The sequence below is a fragment of the Macaca thibetana genome, chromosome X (assembly GCF_024542745.1).
Source record: "Macaca thibetana thibetana isolate TM-01 chromosome X, ASM2454274v1, whole genome shotgun sequence".
Lineage (NCBI taxonomy): Eukaryota > Metazoa > Chordata > Mammalia > Primates > Cercopithecidae > Macaca > Macaca thibetana.
In genome coordinates, this window is record NC_065598.1 from 107,288,446 (window position 1) to 107,312,780 (window position 24,335).

The 24,335-nt window shown below is 36.6% G+C and overlaps 1 protein-coding gene across 6 annotated transcripts in view; it reads left to right on the forward strand.

Annotated features, from left to right (window-relative positions):
- ALG13 (ALG13 UDP-N-acetylglucosaminyltransferase subunit) overlaps positions 1-24,335 on the forward strand; it is an 81,729-nt gene that overhangs the window by 56,278 nt on the left and 1,116 nt on the right. For all 6 annotated transcript variants that reach the window (XM_050776748.1, XM_050776751.1, XM_050776752.1 and 3 more), the window contains 4 exons: positions 234-399; positions 8,544-8,780; positions 17,757-17,797; positions 22,529-22,703. In XM_050776748.1, the coding sequence (XP_050632705.1) occupies positions 234-399; positions 8,544-8,780; positions 17,757-17,797; positions 22,529-22,703 (619 nt within the window). The remainder of the gene's footprint in view (positions 1-233; positions 400-8,543; positions 8,781-17,756; positions 17,798-22,528; positions 22,704-24,335) is intronic.

Here is a 24,335-nt window from a genome sequence, read left to right on the forward strand (position 1 = left end):
ATTTTCAAATCATATTAGTGTATTACCTTTTAAGGAATAAATGAATTAAAAAATCAAAGCTCTCAAGTGACCTAAGATCTTCTGGAAGAAATAACCTTCCTATATAAGGTTTACATAAAGATTGATTTTCAGTGTTTTAGTTGTCTAATTACTGTTTTCTGAAGTTTAGGTTCAGATAATCTACTGTTTGAGAAACCAAACTTAGAGTTTTGAACTTTCTTCCACATTTACAGGTGATGGGAAATATTGCAGCAGTTGCAGCTTCCTGTGCCAATAATGTTCCAGCTCCAGTCTTATCTAATGGTGCAGCAGCTAATCAAGCTGTTAGTACTACTTCAGTTTCCTCACAGAATGCTATACAGCCTCTATTTGTATCTCCACCTACACACGGCAGGCCAGGTAGGTTATTAGCGGATGCTTACTTTGGAAGCCTCTTTTCCTATTCATGAACATGCACATCCAGCTATTCTGGTTATCAGATACCATTACTTTAATTTCCAGAATTAAATTTATTTAACCTACTTAATAAATTATGTTCTGCCATTGAACATAATCTCAAATCCATGAGATTTGAGAGTCAGGGATTCAAGTTTATTGCAAATTTCGTGCAGGTAAGATTTTATACCTTTCATTTTGCTACCTGCTGAATTAGGGGACTTGTACTAGTTTCTCAAACCTTGAGTTAAGTTTTATCGTATAAGAGTTAAGATAATGATGTTTCTCACCTTATAGCAAACTTTTCAGGAATTCTATAAAATACATTCCTTTGTAATGAATAATTGTCCTGTAAATATCATAATAAAAGATACAGGCTCTGGAATTTAAAAGATCTGGGTTAGAATTGTGGTTTTACAACTTATTGTACAATTTTGTACAAATTGTTGAAGCTTTTTATCTGTGACTTGGGGGTACTGATAGTACCAATTTATGAAGTGGTTGTGGATTTTCAGTGAGTTAATAAAATTTTAAGTTATCAGCAGACTTTTAGGAAGGTGGTGGCAACAACAGCATTAGCTTTTCTGAGTCTCAGAATAAAAATGGAAATAGTGAAGTCAAAACCCATGACACCTACAAAAAACTAGGTGACGAGGTATCCCCATGAACCCCAGGATTTAAGCAGGTAGGGACAAACCACCAGTCACAAGACCTGCGTGCTATCAGGGTCTGTGAGGGAGCAGACCTCTTCTTACATAGAAGCATTGAGGATGTTGTCTTATGTACCTGAGAATTCCAGTGAATAAGAAGTTACTGGAAAGTGGGGCCGAAAATTTGGAAGCAGCAGCCAAAACTGGGAAGGGATTTGGTTTCTCTAATACTGGATGAGTGCATGCGGCACATAGTAGAAGGACTTAAAGGGCTTAAAACAATTTAACCTCTAACTCTTCAAAATTGACCTGCCAGAGCTCCCTTTTAGGATAGTATTCCTCACTGGGAAGAAACTGCTAAAGAATGGAATCTGAATCGATCAGGATAGAGAAAAGAGCAGGTCAGGGAAAAGAACAAAAGAAAAAGATTAAGGTCAAATGCTACACGAATATATCTTAAGGAATAAAAAGCAGAATGTCCCTACAGACAATGAAAACATGTTAGAAGTGAAACACTAAACAGAACTAAACAAACTAAAACTGTGACAAACTAGTTCAAAATGAGCTACAGATTTTAATAATACAAAACATTAAGGAATAACATAAATCAGAATTAGAAAAACTTACCCGAGGTAATAGAACTCAGAAAAGAATTATAAATGGGAGAAGGTCGTTTTAGTAATGGAAACTAAACTATAATGAGCTTGAGCAAATTCAGGTTGAGTATTCTTTATTCAAAATGCTTGGGACTAGAAGTGTTTTGGACTTAGGATTCTTTTAGATTTGAAAATATTTGCAATATACTTGTTGAGCATCCCTAATCTGAATTTCCAAAATTCTCCAATGAGCATTTCCTTTGAGCACTATGTAGGCACTCAAAAAGTTTTGGAATTTGGAGCAGTTTGAATTTCAGATTTTCAAATTAGGGATACCCACACTGTATGTACAGCAGATAATGCTTTAAGAGAAATGAGTGCTGTAGGCTTTAATTTTTTTTTTTTTTCCGAGACGGGGTATTGCTCTGTCACCAAGGGTAGAGTGCAGTGGCATGATCATGGCTCACTGCAGCCTGGATCTTCAGGGTTCAAGCAATCCTGCTGCCTCAGCCTCCTAGTACCTAGGACTATAGGCACACTCCACCAAACTTGGCTAATTACTGTGTTTTTGTAGAGACGGGGTCTTGCCATGTTGCCCAAGCTGGTCTTGAACTCCTAGGCTTAAGTGATCCACTCACCTCAACCTCCCAAAGTGCTGGGATTATAGGCATGAGCCACCACACCCGGCCGTAAACCTTTTTTTTTTTTTTTTTTTTTTTTTTAAATAAAGATGTAAGAAGAGGGAAATCTAAAATTGAAAGAAAATGAAGATAAAGATTTAAAAGCGACATATTTGAAGTTAGGCAAACAAGATCAAACACGGATAGAAGTCCCTGAAAAAGAAAACCAAAGTAAAGGAACAAAATAATACTAAAAGCTATAATTTAGAAAACTTTGCTGAAGTTTTGTATTAGGTCGTTTTCACACTGCTATAAAGAAATGCCTAAGACTGGGTAACATATAAAGGAAAGAGGTTTAATTGATTCACAGTTCTGCATGGCTGAGGAGGCCTCAGGAAACTTGTCATCATGGCGGAAAGCAAAGGGAAAGCAGACACCTTCTTCACAAGGTGCCAGGAGAGAGAGAGAGAGAGAGAGCAGGAGAAACTGCCATTTATAAAACTATCAGATCTCATGAGAATTTACTCACTATCACAAGAACAGCATAGAGGAAACCGCTCCCATGATCCAGTCACCTCCCACCAGGCCTCTCCCTTAACACCTGGGGATTACAGCTCAGTTTACAATTCAAGATGAAATTTGAGTGGGGACACAGAGTCAAAGCATAAGTTTAAAAAGTTTTAAAAGTACGTACTTGAAACAGCACCCTGAATACCTGAGAATATTGACCCAGAGTGATGGACAGAAGAATATTCTAATAAAATTGTCAGACTTAAAAAGTCCTGAGTATCTAAGAGTTTATGGCATATAAGAGAAATACAATGATAATCATCAAACTTTGACAGCATTGTTTTATGCTGGAAGAAAGTGGAATAACATTTAAGATACCCAAGGAAGGAATATGTGAACCAACAATTTTGTATCCATTCAAACTGATTTTCAAGCACAAAGGACAACATGTGAGAACCCAAGAATATTATTCCCATGAACCCTTCCTGATGAATCTGTGAGAGCTGTGCTGTCAAGCAGGGTAATCACTAGCCATGTGTGGAAACTAAGTTAATTACAGTTAAGTAAATCTGTAGTTGCATCAGCCACATACCAAGTGCTAAAAGCCACATGTGGCTAGTAGCTACTATATTGGACAGCAGAGATATAGAATATTTTTGCCATCACAAAAAGTTGTATTGCACAACAGTGTACTAGAGAATGAACTTTGAGTTTTAGGTTACCAGAGTTTTAGGCTACCAGAACAATTAGAGACATTGTTCTGTTATTCTGTAGCAGAACAATTAGAGGCAGAACAATTAAAGACATTAGAGACATAAGACGTGATGATAAGTATTAAATACATAGTTACCCGTAGAAGTAAGACATGTGAGGGCTGAGAAGTTGAGACTGTACTATGTAATAGCCTTATGTTTGGAGGGTATAGATGTAGTTATTTTTTTAGATGATAGAATTGAGAGACTATGGGCAAAGCCTTTTTGCATGCTGTCAGTCACATCAGATTCTTTAATACTCAGAAAGCTATTCTGAGACTGTGTAATGTGGGCTAAAGCAAATGAGTAATTATGGGATATTCAAATTTTATCCCCTGTGTCCTAATGAACCAGGATTCTTAGTGTGGGAAAAAAGGTAATACAGATGTTATAGAGGCTAATTAAAAGCTTTTATAGTCTTGAATTTGAATTAGAAGTATCAGTATGAACTTGAGATATTTTATCTTTTAATATATGTAAATGTTTCCTCGCTCTGTCCACTGAAAGGCCTGAAAACAATAAGTATTCCTAGCACCTAGTTTGTGGTCTTAAAATAACATTTATTACTTTTAAAATAAACTGGGCTCTGTGGAGAAATGGCTGACTCCAGGTCTGGGCAGGAAATGTTCAAGATGATCCTGGAACATCCTGTCATACCAGATAGCAAGGAACATTATCAGAGTATAGGCATCATGTCAAAAGGACTCAGAAACCATCACAAAGAGAGATTCCCACTGGCCAAAGATGGAACAATTTGAGCCTCAATGATCATTGCAATAGATTGGAATATACCAAGTATGTTGAATATAAAAGTTCTTAGTGATATTTTAAAAATTGCTTACTTTAAGAGGATGATAGGAAATCAATAAATTTTCTTGAAAACTGGAACATGAAATAATCAAGCATTTATTCTGCCTTCCTTATATGAACTATACCACTGAATAAACAAATAGATGAGGGTAAGTATCTTTTTGTAATAGTATTCTAACTAATCAATTAAAAAGTGACAATAATTTTGCAGTCCCTATTAAATGGATGAACATTAAACATCAGTAGCTACTAAGATTGCAAAGTCAGTCAAACTTTAGCTATAGATGTCCCAGAAGAATCAGTCCTGAATCTGATTCAGTTTCCTTGATCTAGCTGCCTATTGACAGGAAATACAGAATAACATGTTGGATTGCAGCATGAGTATGTAATCTGCAAAATCCAGACTATGGGAAGCTTGTCAGATCAAAGGGCCCAGGTTCTTTAAAGCAGAACTTGTCAGGAAATGGATGGAGGAAGGACCAATAGATTAATACAGTCAAGAAATATCCAATTTTTTTAATGGATAAAACTAAAAAACTGTTCAAGGATGCACATTTGAGTGACAAAACTCTGAAAAGACCCCAAGGAAGTGATTACTATTAAAGTCAAAACAACGGTTGGTTATGGTAGGAGGGAAAAGTATTTCTAGACGTGGGTAGTATCCACATTAAAATAACTCATTAAGCAACGTATTTGATTTGTTTGCTATATCTGTTTTATTCATAAAAAGATAAAGTGGGCCGGGCGTGGTGGCTCAGGCCTGTAATCCTAGCACTTTGGGAGGCCGAGACGGGCAGATCACAAGGTCAGGAGATCGAGACCATCCTGGCTAACACTGTGAAACCCTGTCTCTACTAAAAAATACAAAAAATTAGCCGGGCGCAGTGGCAGGCACCTGTAGCCCCAGCTACATGGGAGGCTGAGGCAGGAGAATGGCGTGAACCTGGGGGGCGGAGCTTGCAGTGAGTGGAGATTGTGCCACTGCACTCCAGCCTGGGCGACAGAGCGAGACTCCGTCTCAAAAAAAAAAAAAAAAAAAAAATTGGGCAGGGCGTGGTGGCTCATGCCTGTAATCCCAGCACTTTGGAAGACCGAGGTGGGTGGGTCACCTAAGGTTAGAAGTTCGAGACCAGCCTGGCCAACATGGGGAAACCCCATCTCTACTAAAAATACAAACATTAGCCAGGCATGGTGGCACATGCCTATAATCCTAGCTACTCTGGAGGCTGAGGCAGGAGAATCACTTGAACTCGAGAGTTGGAGGTTGCAGTGAGCTGAGATCATGTCATTACACTCCAGCTTAGGCAAAAGTGAGACTTTTTCTCAAAAAAACACAAAAGTGCCTAGCACAGTGCCTGGAACAAAAACAGACAATAAATGTTGATGATGATATAAATTTTTCACTGGAAATGTTAATGTAGACCCTACTTTTACTACTTTATGCTAGTTGTAAGGGAAAGTGTTTGCTGTCTGCTTTTAGCAGCTGTCTGAGCTTAAATTCAAGTGACAGATGAAGCAAGCATTGTAATGTTTTATTTATGTGGAATCATTGAAAGATTACCATTTAAATGCCAGATTTTTCTAAAAATGCATACTGCCTTCATTTATTTACTTTTTGTTCTCTCAGTCACTTAATGAACCTCAACTATAGATCTTTACTAGATCCGGCTGCTTTTTAGTTGCTCTTTGTCATTCTTGTCAATCCTATTGATGAAACAACTGATTTTTCCCACTTTGTTCTTCATATGTCTCTCTGGCAGGCCCCTTCCATCCTTAAGTGACTTCTAATCTGCAAGGTAACAAGATATGATGATTACCTTTAAGTATGAGTCTCCTTTTAGGCATTAAATCCTGTCAACTTCAAACTCTGGATTTCAGTAAATGTTCCCAAGTCTTTTGCCAGGGCTGGGATCAGTGACTGTCCCTGAATGCAAAATTTAATGGAATGCCAAAAAAAAAAATACAGTAATCAAGATAATAACACTTTAATTCATCGTTTTTAAAAATAAAGATGATTATAAAAAAAATTGAGAACAAAGTATCAATTTTAAATAAAGACAGGATCTGTGGATCAGGTTTAAGGTGAGTTGAGTAAGGCATATACTCTTGGGGTCATGTAAGTACAGGGTTAGATCCTGTCTTTATTGAAAATTTTGATGTTGTATTCATAATAGTTTTCTTTATATTAGTTTTGGTAGCCCCTTAAATTTTGCACTGGAGCATCTCACCACACCTTGGCCTTGGCCCTGCTCTGTGATTTCTAGAGAAGCAGCAGTATCTTATTATAGTTATGTTCTCTTCTGAAGTGTCCTGAAGCAGACTACAGTTACATGGACAGGGGAAATAAGCATTCTGAATGCATTACATTGATTTCTACTAATATTTTAGAAGACGTTTCTGTAATTCTTGAGCCATTCCTTGAAGTGTATCTGTTAAGCCTGTGGAGCTCTTCTTAAGTCTGAGGATGAGATGCTCATGCATCTCTTTAGAAACTTGAAATTGTAAAAGCTTTTACTTAGAGGGTTTATTGTAATACTGTGCATTTATAAGGAAGGTGAATTCAGACAAAGTAACCTCCAAATTGTGTCTACTCTTGATTCTTTCAGGCACATGAGAATGTATTTAGCCACTTCTATGTCTAGTAGTTGGTTTTTATCTAGTGATCATAATCACATGCTACTGTCTTCAGCTAATTGCCTTTCTCCATTTGCTTTTTTTTTTTTAAATGGTATGATACATTTTCAGTGCTAGTTTAAAAGGAGTAAGAGCAGAGCTTTGTTGGGGGAGCCATTTTATTTTAAAAAAATGTATGTCTAGAACATTTGGGGATATTCTGAAAATTAAATTCCTCTCCCAAAACTGTAAAAGTAGAGATTCCTAAATATATGACAAAACTCCAAAACAGCTAGTTGAGCAAGCTTTAAAAATTTACTGTTTAATTTAGATACAGAATAATTCATTTTTTTGGTGCCCAGTTCTGTGAGCTTTGACAAATGCATAGAGTTGTGTAACCACCACCACAATCAAGAGATAATTGCATCACTCCTAAACAGTTGTTTATCAAATTTTAGATCACCTGAAGACACAGATCTATTACTGTTAGCCTGTAAATGTACGAAAGATATAGATGAGTATATTGTTAGTACTGGTCACTAAACGGAAACAATGTGGATTATGTCTTGCTAAAATATCAGAGTAACAAATTCAGGTTGTGTGAATTGTTCCTATGCTAAACTCAGTGTGCTGAAACTCTGACTTTAAACATTTATAGAATGATAAGACTAAACTTTCTATGTTTCTTAGGGTTAAGATGATAATGCAGATAACAAAATGATGAAATTTTGTACTTGGGTTTCAGCTGGCTAAAATGATTCAGTTTAAACTTGAAGGGTTTGTATTATTCATCTTTTGTAAAAAAAATTAACAAATTTACATGTTATATATATATGCAGGTATGTGTTTTTACTAGGTTGTAACCACATTGTTTCCTTTATCGTCACAGAGGATTAATATTTAAATATAATTACATCTGAATTTCTTATGTCAAAAACAAACTTTTAAATATTGATTATTTCTAAGCTATAGTAACAGGTATAGAAAGCTAAAGGGATAAGATATTGTATCTATCCTGTTTTTAGATTCTGTACCTTCTTAGAAATGGAACGTTCATGATTTAAAATTCCCTATATTCCTGAGATGCTACCAGTAGAAACTTTCTAGGATTGCTAAAATCTGTAGTCTGTGCACTTAGTCCATCTCTTATTAGCTTCTGCATTTTGTGATTTGACTGAGAGTGACAGATTGCTGAAAACATTCTTAAATTTGCATTGGGTATTAAACTAAGTAAAAATTTTGCTTTAATTATGTTTTACTTATGTACCTGTTAGCTAAATGTTCAAAGTCTGATAGTCAAAGCTCTGCCTCTTCCAGTTTTTTCCCTTTTAATTTCCAATACTTTTCTTAAATCAAAATGACTTGTTATGAACAAGCTCTCCATTGGTATGTCTAAGAGAATGTAGACAATTCACTGTCCAAGTTTTTTTTTTTAAAGCCAAACCATAAGAATTAAGAGTTCTTTGACCATACTGGAGACAAGAAAAGTAAATGAGCCTGCTGTTCATAAGGTGTTATAGTTGTGTATTGCTACTTTATGTTTTGTTTCTTTGTTAGTGATTGCCTCACCATCCTATCCATGCCATTCTGCTCCTATTCCTCATGCTGGTGCCTCTCTACCACCACCACCACCACCACCACCACCACCGCCGCCACCACCACCACCACCACCTCCTCCTCCTCCTCCTCCTCCTCCTCCTCTTGATGTGGGAGAGGCTTCAAACTTACAACCACCACCACCACTACCACCTCCACCTTATTCCTGTGATCCAAGTGGCAGTGATTTGCCTCAAGGTAAGTAGATTTTGAGATTTAGGTGAGGGGTCTGAGACTTAAAAAATACTGTTAGAGCATATCTGTCTTTGGTTGACCTATTGGGGAATGGGGAACCAAATGAAAATTGACTTGAGAACACAATGCTGGAAGTGACTAAGGAAAGGAGCAATTAAAAGCAGAAAACTGAGAATATCTTCTACATAACCAACAAGTGGATGGTTGAGTTGACGTGTGCTGCTATTTTGTTTTGTTTTGTTTTGTTTTGTTTGTAGCTACATGCCTACCCTGAAGAAGATTCTCAAATGGATGTCTGCTTTTCTTAACTGTTTTTCTTGCAAAACAGGACTTGGTATCAAATTTTTCTTTATTTCTTAAATTCTTTCCACAAGTGCATGAATTATTGCAGTCTTTTATATTTAGAATTTCAATTGAATTTTAAAGATTTGGGGGAGTGGGGATTAGGAGTCTTATCTGCCTTGAATTTCAGCTGTGTTTTCTTAAACATCTAAGGAGTAGTTTTTCATTGGAGGTTCTTTATTACTCCTCAGTTTGGCATATTTCTCAAGAGAATTATAGTTGAGAATTGTTTGTAGCTTATACCTTCTTGCTATAACATTTTCTTGGTTTTCCTAGCTGCTTCTCTATTTTTGATTTTTTTTTCCAACCACTAATAACCAAGATTTTCTTTAACTTCCTTCTGTTTTTTCCCTACCTTTAAACTTCACTGTTACTTCTACGTAGTTTATTCCTAAATCTAGCTAGCCTTGGCATCAGAAGTTTTAGTTACTTGTCTCCAGATACTTGCTAGACATTTTCACTTAGCTTTTTAGTTTTCATTTCAACAATGAAATTCCTCATATTTATCTTTTCCCCAGGCCACACAAAACGTTGGCTTTTCTCCTTGGTTTTTTATTTTGTTAATAGTGGTATCATTTCCACCTAATTTGCCCAATATCTAAACCCTGATTTCTTTACTACTCTCCCTTCCCTTACCTACATATGCCCGAGATGTACTTAGTCACCACATAATGCTGATTTTGTATTTTTCCATTATTTTACTATGACAATATTCAAATATTCATCCAAGTTGAATTTTAAAATGAAGTAATATCTATCACTTAGATTCTATCATTAACGTTTATACTTTATCACATATCTGTCCATCTTTCCCTCCATTCATCTCTATTAATCCATCTTCTTTTTGATACATTTAGAAGTAAATTGTAGACATTTGTACACTTCCCCATAAAAACTTCAGGATAGATATCATTAAATAGTTTTTTCCTTTTGATGTACAGTTTACATGTAATGTACAAAACTTAAATGCACATTAGCTTGGTTTTAACATATGCATGCATGCACTTGTGTAACCCAAATCCCTATCAAGGTATAAAGTATTAACATTGTCCCACAAATTTCCCTCATGCTCCTTCCCAGTTTTTTCCATGCTCCCCCTAGAGGTAACCACTGTTTGTACTTTTTTCTACCATAGATTAGTTTTACCTGTTTTAGAATTTTATAGAAATATAATCATATAGTATATAATCTTTATAGAAAGCTTCTTAAACTTGGCATAATTTTGAGATTTGTCTGTTGTTGCATGTGTCAGTAGTCCATTTGTTTTCATTGCCAAGTAGCATTTCATTGTATGACTGTTCCACAGTTTGTCCATTCTCCTGTTGGTGATAGATAGCTGGACTATTTCCAGTTTGGGGCTGTTATGAAAAAAGCTACTATGAACATTCTTGTAAAAGTCTTTGTAAACATGCGTTTTTATTTCCCTTGTGCAGATACCTAGCAGTGGAATTGCTGGGTCATAGAGAGATATGTGTTTACTTTTATAAGTAACTGCCAAACATTTTTTCCAAAGTTGTACCATGTTACACTTCCACCAGCAGTATATGAGAATTCCAGTAGTTTGTCTTGCTCACCAACATTTATTGTCGCCACTCTCTTTAACTTTATCCGTTCTGGTGACTGATCATGTTTTTTAAAAAATCTATTTTATAGAGCGGTTTTCTGTTCCTTGCCAAATTGAGAGGGAGGCATAGGGATTTGCTCTTTTCCACCAGCCCCCACATGTCCATAGCCTCCCATATTATCAGTGTCCCCCACCATACCAGAGTGGTATATTTGATACAATGATGAACCTACCTTGGCACATCATTATCATCCAGGAGCCATAGTTTATATTAGTGTTCATTCTTGCTCTTGCGCTTTCATGAGTTTGGACAAATGAATGATGACATGTATCCTTAATTATAGCATCACATGGATGCTATAATGGAGCATCTCTACCCCAGAAATCTGTGCTCTGCCTGTTAGTATTCATCCCCCAACTCCTGGCAATCTCTTATTTTTTACTGTCTCTGTAGTTTTGACTTTTCCAGAATGGCATATAGTTGCAGTCATGCAATATATAGCCTTTTCAGAGTGGCTCTTAGCAGTATGTATTTGTTTTCTCACCAAATCATTATCCGAATGTACCACAGTTTATAGATCCATTCACCTACTGAATAACATCTTGGTTGCTTCCACTTTTGGTTACAGTTGCCCTAAACATTCGCATGCAAGTCTTTTTGTGGAAATATATATAGAGAGATGGAGTCTTGCTCTGTCACCCAAGCTGGAATGCAATGGTGCGGTCTTGGCTCACTGCAACCTTCGCCTCCCGGACTCAAGCGATTCTCCTGCCTCAGCCTCCTGAGCAGCTGGGATTATAGGCACCCACCACCACACCTGGCTAATTTTTGTATTTTTAGTAGAGATGGGGTTTCACCATGTTGGCCAGGCTGGTCTTGAACTCCTGACCTCATGATCCACCCACCTGGGCCTCCCGAAGTGCTGGGACTACAGGCATCAGCCACCGCACCCTTTGGAAATATATTTTTAACTTCTTTGGGTAAACACCAAGGATTACAATTGCTCTATTGAATTAGAATATGTATTATTTTGTAAGAAACTGTCAAACTGTCTTCCAGAGTGGCTATATCATTTTGCATTCCCACCAGCAACGAATTGAGTGTTCCTATAGTTCTACATTCATACCAGTATTTGGTATTGTCAGTGTTCTGGATTTTGGCCATTCTAATAGGTGTGTAATGATATCTCATTGTTTTAATTTGCATTTCCCTTATGAAATCCGACGTGGAACATCTTTTCATGTGCTTATTTGCCATCTATATATCTTTGGTGAAACATCTGTTAAGGTGTTTGGCCCATTTTTAATTCAGGTTGTTTTCTTACTGAGTTCTAAGAATTCTTTGTATATTTTGGGTAACAGTCCATTATATCAGGTATATCTTTTGCAAATATTTTTTCCAAGCCTGTGGCTTTTAAGTGTCTTTTGCAAAGCAGGTGTGTTTACTTTTAAAGAACTCCAATATATAAATTATTTCTTTTATGGATCATGCCTGTGGTGTTATATCTAAAAAGTAATTGCCAGACTCAGGGTCATCTAGATTTTCTCCTGTGTTATCGTCTAGGATTTTTATGTTTTGCATTTTACTTTTAGGTCTGCGATCCATTTTTAGTTGCTTTTTTGTATGTCAAGTATGTGTAGATTCATATTTTTGCATGTGGATATCCAGTTGTTTGAGTACTTTTTTCATGTGCTTATTGGCTATTTGCATATTTTTTGTAAAGTGTGCACATATTTTGACTACTCTGTTTTTTATTGGGTGCTTGTTATTGAGTTGTGGAAGTTCTCTACATATTCTCTATGCTAGTCTTTTGTCAGGTATGTTTTATGAGTATCTGCTCCTATTCTGTGGCTTATCTATTTTCTTCATGGTGCCTTTTGATGGGTAGAGGATTTTAATTCTACCCATTAAAATCTAATTGATCATTGTTTGGTATATATTGCTTTTGTAATCACCACAGGCGTGGTGGCTCACACCTGTAATCCTAACACTTTCGGAGGCCGAGGCAGGTGGATCACTTGAGGTCAGGAGTTCGAGTCCAGCCTGGCCAACATGGTGAAACCCTGTCTCTACTAAAAATACAAAAGTTAGCTGGGAGAGGTGGTGCGTGCCTGTAATGCTAGCTACTTGGGAGGCTGAGGCAGGAGAATCATTTGAACCCAGGAGGTGGAGGTTGTACTGAGCCGAGATCATGCAACTGCACTCCGGCCTGGGCAGTAGAGTGAAACTCTGACTTAAATTAAAAAAAAACAAAAAAACAACAAAAACCCTTTGCCTTATTTGCCTTTCTCCAAAGTCATTATGATTGTTTCCTGTGTTTTCCTTTAAAAGCTTAATGCATTTAGTTTTATGTTTAAGTCCACTATCCATTTCAAATTCATTTTTGTGGATAGTGGAGGTGATTTTTTTTTTTTTCTTTATGGATCTCCAGTATTCCAGCAGTACCATTTGTGCAAAAGATTTTCCTTTCCTCGTTGGATCACTTTGGTGTTTTAGTCAAAAATCAAATGACTGTTTTAAGTGCACGTCTATTTTCGTGCCCTCTTCTGTTGCGTTGATCAATTTTTTAATCCTTACATCAGTACTGTACTGTCTTTTTAGTAAGGTTTGAAGTAAGGTAGGGTCATTTGCATGTCTCTTACACTATCAAATTTTACCAAAAAAAAAAAAAAACCTTCTGGAAATTAGGAATTGTGTTTATAATCTATAGCTTAATTTGGGGAGAATGCTAGTGCTCACCAGTATGGTCTCTTTGAATTCATGAATATGGTATCATAGTATACCTGCTAATTTATTTAGGTTGCGTTTGGTTTCTCAACGTTTTTTTGTTTTGTTTTTTTTGTTTGTTTGTTTGTTTTTGTTTTTGTTTTTGGTGTAGCAGTCTTCTACATCTTCTGTTAAATGTGTTCCTATGTATTTGGGTTTTTGGAGCTGTAGTAAGTAGAATTTTAAAACTTTTATTTTCCTATTTTGTCCTGTACATAAAAATAAAATTGATTTTTGCATGTTAACCTTGGCTGATTTATTAAAAATCAGTGTTTCACAGAGTGTCTTTAAAAAATACCCACTGCCTCTTTCCTGGGTCATGCCTTTATAACCTTGTCCCTGAACAGTTAGAGTAGCGTCTCCATTGGTCTCGCTGCTCTGGTACTATTCCACTTTGTGTGTGTTCCTAGCTCAGAACTCTTCAGTGATTCTTTGGTTTCTGTAGATTAAAGTTCAACAGACTAAGTATGGCATTTATGACTTTCCACAATCTAGTCTGTCTTCCAACCTTATCTCTTTCTACTCCTGTGTGAACTCTATGTAGCAGGTTTTCTTCTCCTAAGGCTTTGCTGGCATGGTGATTCAACTCAAATTCTTTCCCCATTCACTCTCCCATCTAAGTTCTATTAACCCCGAGAGTATATCATGTATTCATTAGTAGGTGCTCCCCATTCTTCCTGGCCTTAACAATCACTCCTCTAGTTTGGCCATGGATTTGCCTATTCTGGACATTTCATGTAAATGGAATCATACAATATGTGGGCTTTTGCAACTAACTTTTTTCTCTAAGCATACTATTTTCAAGGTTCATGTTGTTGCATGTATCAGTACTTTATTCTTTTTTATGGCCAAAAAAAATCCATTGTATGGATGTATTGGCATACTCCATTTTGTTGCACTTTGCTTTATTGTGGTTTACAGATACTGTGATTTTTATTTTTTTACAAATTGAAGATTTATGAGAACCTTGTGTCAAGCAAATCTATTGGCATCATTTTTCCAACAGCGTGTTCTCCCTTTTCTCCTTTCATTTCTGTCAGCATTTTTTTTTTTTTTAGCAGTATTGTATTGTATATTTATTTATTTATTTTTGAGATGGAGTCTCTGTCGCCCAGGCTGGAGTGCAGTGGCGTGATCTCCACTCTCGGAAACCTCCACCTCCCAGGTTCAAGCGATTCTCCTGCCTCAGCCTCCCGAGTAGCTGGGATTACAGGCACGTGCCACCACACCTGGCTAATTTTTGTATTTTCAGTAGAGATGGGGTTTCACCATGTTGGCCAGAATGGTCTCGATCTCCCGACCTCACGATCCACCCACCTCAGCCTCCCAAAGTGCTGGGATTACGGGCCTGAGCCACCATACCCAGCCATAAGCATAACTTTTATATGCACTGGGAAACCAAAAAATTGGTGTGACTCACTTCCTTGCAATATTGACTTTACTATTTTCTGGAACCAAACCCATGATATCTCCAAAGTATGTCTGTATCATATTTTATCTATTAGTTGAGGAACATTTGGGTTGCTTTCACTTTTTTGGCTATTAATATTGCTATGTGCATTTGTGTATACAAGTTATTTGATACATATATGTATCAAGGAGTAGAATCTCATGCCACTCATGAATTTATTTCCTGCTATTTTTAAAAAATATTCTGTAGCTAGAGCACTGGGCTTTTTGCTATGCTCCTATATAATAGTCAAAATACAAGCTGATTTTTTTTGTGTGTGTGGTTTCACTTTGTTTTTCATTTTTGCTTATACTTTTTAAAGCTCATTATAGAAAAGTTTGAAAATGCACAAAAGTATTAAATTAAAACAGCCGGGTGCAGTGGCTCACGCCTGTAATCCCAGCACTTTGGGAGACCAAGGTGGGTGGATCACGAGGTCAAGAGATTGAGACCATCCTGACTAACATGGTGAAACCCGTCTCTACTGAAAATACAAAAGTTAGCTGAGCATGGTGGTGTGTGCCTGTAGTCCCAGCTATTCGGGAGGCTGAGGCAGGAGAGTCGTTTGAACCCAGGAGGCAGAGGTTTCAGTGACCCGAGATCACACTGCTGTACTCCAGCCTGGTGACAGAGTAAGACTCCATCTCAGAAAAAAAAAGAAAAAAACACCTATAGTCTTTCTCCCATAGGTTGCCTTTTTTTTTTTTTTTTTAATTATACTTTAAGTTCTAGGGTACATGTGCACAACGTGCAGGTTTGTTACATATGTATACATGTGCCATGTTGGTGTGCTGCACCCATTAACTCATCATTTACATTAGGTATATCTCCTGATGCTATCGCTCCCCCTCCCCCCTCCCCACAATAGGACCTGGTGTGTGATGTTCCTCTTCCTGTGTCCAAGTGATCTCATTGTTCAGTTCCCACCTATGAGTGAGAACATGCGGTGTTTGGTTTTCTGTTCTTGCGATAGTTTGCTGAGGATGATAGTTTCCAGCTGCATCCATGTCCCTACAAAGGACATGAACTCATCCTTTTTTATGGCTGCATAGTATTCCATGGTGTATATGTGCCACATTTTCTTCATCCAGTCTGTCACTGATGGACATTTGGGTTGATTCCAAGTCTTTGCTATTGTGAATAGTGCTGCAATAAACATACATGTGCATGTGTCTTTATAGCAGCATGGCTTATAATCCTTTGGGTGTATCCCCAGTAATGAGATGGTTGAGTCAAATGGTATTTCTAGTTCTAGATCCTTGAGAAATCACCACACTGTTTTCCACAATGGTTGAACTAGTTTACAGTCCCACCAACAGTGTGAAAGTGTTCCTATTTCTCCATATCCTCTCCAGCACCTGTTGTTTCCTGATTTTTTAGTGATTGCCGTTCTAACTGGTGTGAGATGGTATCTCATTGTGGTTTTGATTTGCATTTCTCTGATGGCCAGTGATGATGAGCATTTTTTCATGTGTCTGTTGGCTGTATGAATGTCTTCTTTTGAGAAGTGTCTGTTCATATCCTTTGCCCACTTTTTGATGGGGTTGTTTGTTTCTTTCTTGTAAATTTGATTGAGTTCTTTATAGGTTCTGGATATTAGCCCTTTGTCAGATGAGTAGGTTGCAAAACTTTTCTCCCATTCTGTAGGTTGCCTGTTCACTCTGATGGTAGTTTCTTTTGCTGTACAGAAGCTCTTTAGTTTAATTAGATCCCATTTGTCAATTTTGGCTTTTGTTGCTGTTGCTTTTGGTGTTTTAGACATGAAGTCCTTGCCCAACAAGCTGATTTTTTAAAAAATGGCAATAAATGTATTTGTATGTGTAGGGAGTCTCCAACTTAAAGAGGGGTTTTCTGAAAGTTCATCTGTTAGTGGAACTCAGATTATATTACTTTGTAAATAAAAATATGTGTGGATCTCAGGTCAAGCAATAAAAATACATTTAGAGGTGCAATTGGAATGCTAAAAGCAGTTTTTGTTCATTTATGAAATAGTTCAGTTTCATAATGTCAAGAAAAATTACCTTGCTCATTGCCCTTCTCTTTGGAGTTCTGATGGTGGTATGTCAGTCATGGCAAATAAAAACAGGATGAATTGTTTCATATTGTTCTAATTGTCTCAGCAGGCATCCCTAATCTCTGTCAGTAGAGTATTAGTCTGTATTGTATGTAAGTGCTAGTAACTGAGGACCAAAATAATTGCTTATGTTCTAGAAGTGTATTAAAGTAAAAATTCCATTTTGAAACAAACAAGAAAATGCCTTTATTGGATTCTTCCTAAATATTACCCAAGTGACACTCTTTTAACATCTGCCTAAAATTAAGATTAGAAATAAAAATTTTATTTGGTAACTAAACCTTAGATGAGAAAATAATTTTACCTATATTGGTAGGTAAGTAGTCATTTACTATAAGGTAAAATTGAGAATGGTATTAATGTGGCAAGATTACATTGATATCTTAATAATGCTGAAACAGAAAAGCTCTTTTTTTTTTCTTTTTTGAGATAGAGTCTCACTCTGTCACCCAGGCTGGAGTGCAGTGGCATGATCTCAGCTCAATGCAACCTCCACCTCCCAGATTCAAGTGATTCTTATGCCTCAGCCTCCTGAGTAGCTGGAATTACAGGCATCTGCCACTACGTCCAGCTAATTTTTATAGTTTTAGTAGAGACGGGGTTTCACCATGTTGGCCAGGATGGTCTTGAACTCCTGACCTCAAGTAATCTGCCCACCTAGGCCTCCCAAAGTGCTGGGATTACAAGCATGAGCAACCACGCCCAGCCAGAAGAGCTTTTAAAAGATAATTCTAATTGCTTATGTCAGTCAAGTCACTAATTTTTTTGGTTTTTAATTTTAGATACAAAAGTTTTGCAGTACTATTTCAATCTAGGATTACAGGTAAGTGCCATGTTAAAATTTCTTTGATAAGCCCTATTTTCAAAGTATAGACTATTTTGATAATCAGACCCTTGAACTTCAAAAACCAAAAGCACTAAGGGGACTAAAAATTTTATTTCTGTCTGAGAGATCTCTCAAGATGATGTAGTTCGGTTGTCTGCTTTAGCCTCCCAGTTCTTTAGTTTCTCTTACAAAATACTCATTAAACTGAAGAGAGGGGTACTGGGCTGTAAGCAGCACAACCTCAGCATATATTAGATTAGCCATCATATTTAACATTACATACTAACTTTTCACTGTGGTGGTCTGTCTCAAAATAAATGAATTATCCTAAAATATTTTTATGACTATCTTTCCATTTTATGTGAAAATTAGACAGATTCAAAGATACTTAAGGCACTGTGTTTTGTTCTTTGAAACCAATGAGAACAAAGACACAATGTACCAGAATCTCTGAGACACAGCTAAAGCAGTGTTTAGAGAGAAATTTATAGCACTAAATACCCACATGAGAAACCGGGCAGTATCTAAAATCAACACCCTAACATCACAATTAAAAGAACTAGAGAAGCAAAAGCAAACAAATTCAAAAGCTAGCAAAAGACAAGAAATAACTAAGATCAGAGCAGAACTGAAAGAGAGAGAGACACGAAAAACCCTTCAAAAAATCTGAATCTAGGAGCTGTTTTTTTTTTTTTTTTTTAAAGATTAACAAAATAGATACACCATTAGCCAGGTGAATAAAGAAGAAAAGAGAGAAGATCAAATAGACATAATAAAAAATGATACCACAGAACACGAACTACTGTCAGAGAATACTATAAACACCTCTATGCAAATAAACTAGAAAATCTAGAAAAAATAGATAAATTCCTGGACACACACACGCTCCCAAGACTAAAGCAGGAAGAAGTCGAATCCCTGAGTAGACCAAAAACAAGTTCTGAAATTGAGGAAGTAATTAATAGCCTACCAACCAAAAAAAGTCCAGGACCAGATGGATTCACAGCCGAATTCTACCAGAGGTACAGAGAGGAGCTGGTACCATGCTTTCTGAAACTGTTCCAATCAATAGAAAGAGAGGGACTCCTTCCTAACTCATTTTATGAAGCCAACATCATCCTGATACCAAAACCTGGCAGAGACACAAAAAAAGAACATTTCAGGTCAATATCCCTGATGAACATTAATGTGAAAATCCTCAGTAAAATACTGGCAAACTGAATCCAGCAGCACATTAAAAAGCTTATCCACCACAATCAAGTGGATGCAAGGGTGGTTCAACATAAGCAAATCCATCACGTAAACAGAACCGATGACAAAAACCACATGACTATCTCAATAGATGCAGAAAAGGCCTTCTATAAAATTCAACACCCCTTCATGCTAAAAACTCACTATAAATTAGGTATTGATGGAACGTGTCTCAAAATAATAAAAACTATTTAGGACAATCCCACAGCCAATATCATACTAAATGGGCAAAAGCTGGAAGCATTCCCTTTGAAAAACCAGCACAAGACAAGGATGTCCTCTCTCACCATTCCTATTCAACATAGTATTGGAAGTTCTGGCCAGGGCAGTCAGGCAAGAGAAGGAAAGAAAGGGTATATGAATAGGAAAACAGGAAGTCACATTGTCTTTGTTTGCAGATGACATGATTGTATATTTTAAAAACCCCATTGTCTCATCCCAAAAACTCCTTAAGCTGATAAGCAACTTCAGCAAAGTCTGAACTTGTGTGCAACACAAAATCTGTGCAAAAATCACAAGCATTTCTATATACCAATAATAGCCAAATCATGAGTGAATTCGCATTCACAATTGCTACAAAGAGAATAAAATACCTAGGAATCCAACTAACAAGGAATGTGAAGGACCTCTTCAAGGAGAACTACAAATCACTGTTCAACGAAATAAGAGAGGACACAAACAAAGGGAAAAACATTCCATGCTTATGGATAGGAAAAATCAGTATCATGAAAATGACTATACTGCCAAAAGTAATTTATAGATTCAATGCTATTCCCATTAAACTACCATTGACTTTCTTCAATTAGAAAAAACTTCAAATTTCATACAAAACCAAAAACGAGTCCGTATAGCCAAGACAATCCTAAGCAAAAAAGAACAAAGCTGGAGGCATCATGCTATCTGACTTCAAACTATTTTACAAGGCCACAGTAACCAAAACAGCATGGTACTGGTACCAAAACAGGTATATAGACCAACAGAACAGAAGAGAGGCCTCAGAAATAATGCCACAGATCTACAACCATCTGATCTTTGGCAAACCTGACAAAAACAAGCAATGGGGAAAGGATTCCCTATTTAATAAATGGTGTTGGGAAAACTGGCTAACTATATGCAGAAAACTGAAACTGGACCCATTCCTTACACCTTATACAAAAATTAACTCAAGATGGATTAAAGACTTAGACATACGACCTAAAACCATAAAAACCCTAGAAGACGACCTAGGCAATACCATTCAGGACGTAGGCATGGGCAAAAACTTCATGACTAGAACACCAAAAGCAATGGCAACAAAAGCAAAACTAAAATTGACAAGTGGGATCTAATTAAACTAAAGAGCTTCTGCACAGCAAAAGAAACTCAGTGTGAACAGGCAACCTACAGAATGGGAGAAAGTTTTTGCCATCCATCTGACAAAGGGCGAATATCCAGAATCTACAAGGAACTTAAACAAATTTACAAGAAATAATCAAAAAGTGGGCAAAGAATATGAACAGACACTTTTCAAAAGACATTTATGTGACCAACAAACATGAAAAACTCATCATCACTGGTCATTAGAGAAATGCAAATCAAAACCATAATGAGATACCAGTTAGAATGGCAATCATTAAAAAGTCAGGAAACAACAGATGCTGGAGAGGATGCGGAGAAATAGGAACGCTTTTACACTGTTGGCTGCATTGTAAATTAGTTCAACCATTGTGGAAGACAGTGTGGCGATTCCTCAGGGATCTAGAATGAGAAATACCATCTGATCCAACCATCCCATTACTGGGTATGTACCCAAAGGATTATAAATCATTCTATAAAGACCCATGCACACGTATGTTTATTGCAGTACTATTCACAATACCAAAGACTTGAACCAACTCACATGCCCATCAATGATAGACTGCATAAAGAAAATGTGGCACACATACACTGTGGAATACTATGCAGCCATAAAAAAAGACTGAGTTTGTGTCCTTTGCAGGGACATGGATGAAGCTGGCAACCATTCTCCACAAACTAACACAGAAAAAGAAAACCAAACACCGCATGTTCTCACTCATAAGTGAGAGTTGAAAAATGAGAACCTATGGGCACAGGGAGGTGAACATCACACATTGGGGCCTGTTGGGGGATTGGGGGCAAGCGGAGGGAGAGCATTAGGACAAATACCTAATGTAGATAATGGATTGATGGGTGTAGCAAACCACCATGGCACATGTATACCCATGTAACAAACCTGCGTGTTCTGCACATGTATCCCAGAACTTATAATAAATTAAATATAAAAATAAAAATAAAGAGCTGCATTTTTAAAGCACTCATGTGTTCAAAGATGCTTGCTCAACACTGGTTTTTCACCACTCCCCTGAGTTGTAGAGGCAGGTGGGTACTGACAAATGTCTTCATCAATGAAAGGTGTCTCTGATTTGAGGTGAGAGCTCTTTTATTTTAGTCTTTCAGGGATCACTTTCCCTCTGAAATACACTTGACTTAAAATGTAACAACATGGCATATTTACTGAAAGGAATAATGCATCTTAAGATCTCTCAGATGATGATAAACTCTATGCTGTCCTGGATGAATGCTCAGATTAGTTCATATTCCCTGACACTGATTTCCCTAAAGCTTTAGACATGTCAGTGCCAAGAAAACTGTCTTCCCAAATAGTACACATCTATAAATTAAGAGTAATGGGGTGGGTTTTTGTTCTTTGAGACTATTTTTCCTAAATTCAGTTTCAAGAATTGATAAACCGCTTGCCCCTTCTGTTATGTTAGTTTATTATAGTCACATGTGGAAACTTTGTAATCTATTTCACTGAGGCATTTAAAAATATTTTCCTGCCTTTTACATCATGGAATACCAGGAGATGCTGAGTAGATATTTCAATATTTTTCTTATTAGAAATCATAGTGTCTATTGTAGTACATTTTGAAACTATGGTATAAAGAAAACTGAAATCACCTCTATGATCACTGTATACTTTCATATATTTTCTTACAACTTTTGTATTTTACAAACTATGGATTATGCTGTATAATTTTTTAATCTTTTAATAATACAGGCATTTTTTCTTTAAATAGTTTACAGCATGATTTTCGTTGCCTGTATAGTATTTCATTACGGGTATATAATTTATCCAGTTCCCTGTTGTTAAATACTATGTGTGATGTGTTTTGCTTTTAAAAATACTATAAAAGACACCTTTGTATACAGGTCTTCTAGACGATTCCCTGAAAGAATTTTTAGGTTTAAATATGAGATACAAATTCTGCAAAAGATCCTGAAGTTCTTATAGAGAACAGACTAAAGTGTCAAGTTTCTAGGTCAAAAAAGTCATTGCTACCTCACCTGAAAATCATGTCCTAATTCTTACTTTTTTTTTTTTTTTTTTTTTTTTTGGTCTGTGGGGAACTGTATTACATTAAGAATAGAGAAAAGTAAAGTTTCTTGTTTTTTTGCTGCCCTTTCTTGCTCAAGTGCTATTACCACAACTACTGGCACTCCATGGTCTATGTGCCACAGATGCAGCAGCAGCTTCATGTAGAGAATTATCCAGTCTATACTGAGCCACCTCTGGTAGATCCAACCATTCCTCAATTTTACAGTGAGGTGAGGAGAGAAGATGGCACACAGGCGGAAGCATCAGCAAATGGTGAGTATGTAATGAGATTGCCAGCAAGAAAGACAGTTGGATTTTATTGTGTGTAATTCAGTAATAACTTTCATATGTTTCATGAGGTCCATATACTACACCAGTGATTCTCAAAGCATGATATGTGGACCTCTTGTGGTCCCTAAGACTCTTTCAAGGGAGTCATGAGGTCAGAAGTGTTCATAATAATACTAAGATTTTATTTGCCTCTTTCACTGGCTTGTATTTTCATTGAGGGTATAGAAACCAGTGATGGGTAAAACTGCTGGCACCTAAGCACAAATTGGTAGTGGCCCCAGACTCTGCTAGTAATCAGTGTTTATCTCACTGCAATACACCCATGGTACAAAAATGCCAATCTTATTTTTTTTTTGTTTAATCAAAAACATTTTTACTAAATTTTTATCCTTGAATAGTTGTATTTTTCTTTGTGACAAAAATGGAACTACTTATAAAACACTTCTGCATACTAAATGAAGTATAATGATTAACTTAAGGAAAAAGACTTGTGCTATTAAGTTATGAGTTGTACTTGCTGACTTGAAAGAGGGATAAATTATCATTATTCACACTTAGTTGATCTGGTCGGCATTTTCTTAAATGAACAAAGTGAGCCTGTCACTTTAGGATAAATAACTAGTAATATTTGTTTTCAAAGATACAATTTTAGCTTTCAAATAAAAATTAGAATTTAGGAAAACATTTATTTTCCACCACGAGCTTGACACCTTCCCACCAACTGAAACTCCTGTAATAAGTAGAGCTGAATGTAGTTTCTTAAATTGTATGAGGAAATGTGTCAACATTTGGAAGATCTGCATAACTCAGTGAAGGAGGAGTTTTACCTTTGAGGAACTACCACTTATGTAGTTTGGGTGTAGCATCAAAGAATATCTACAATTACCTGAAAGGCTAGGTATTAAAATACTGGTGGTTCACGCCTGTAATCCCAGCACTTTGGGAGGCTGCGGCAGGTGGATCACCTGAGTTCAGGAGTTCGTACCTGACTTGCCAGGGTTGTTACAGAACTAATTGGGACCTTATGTATAAGTATGCTATTACCTGGTGCATATTAGGAATACTACTTTCTCTCTTCCTTTCCTTTTTTAAAGCATATTACATTGTCAGTCTTTTTTTTTTTTTAATTTTGTGCAATATACCTTCTATAGAGCTATTTTTAATTGTAATTAACTATGAGGCAGTGGCAGTCTTAATTTCACAGAGTTAATCTAAGCCCAAGTAATGAATTTTTTTTTTTTTTTTTTTGTCTAATGTGTATGCTCATTATAGCAAGATCAAAACAGCATTTATTTCCACTGGAACTGACTTGTGGCAAAAGTGCTATGAAATTAAAATTTGATCTTAATGACATTCAAGAGATGACACTTTTAGGGTGCTCTTCAGAATTATACTTTCAAGTATAGACCAGACTGTCCAGACACCTGAGTTTTTCATTGCTAAATGGTTATTCGAATGATGTCTCTTGTAAAACTATTGGATAACTCAATTGTGACCACCTCTTATAAGAATTTAACTAGAAGGACTCTAGAGAATATTTATGTATTTAGCTTGTTAATACCTAAATCATCCCAGAAAGATAGCTGTCTGTACGTTGAATAGATTTGACACATG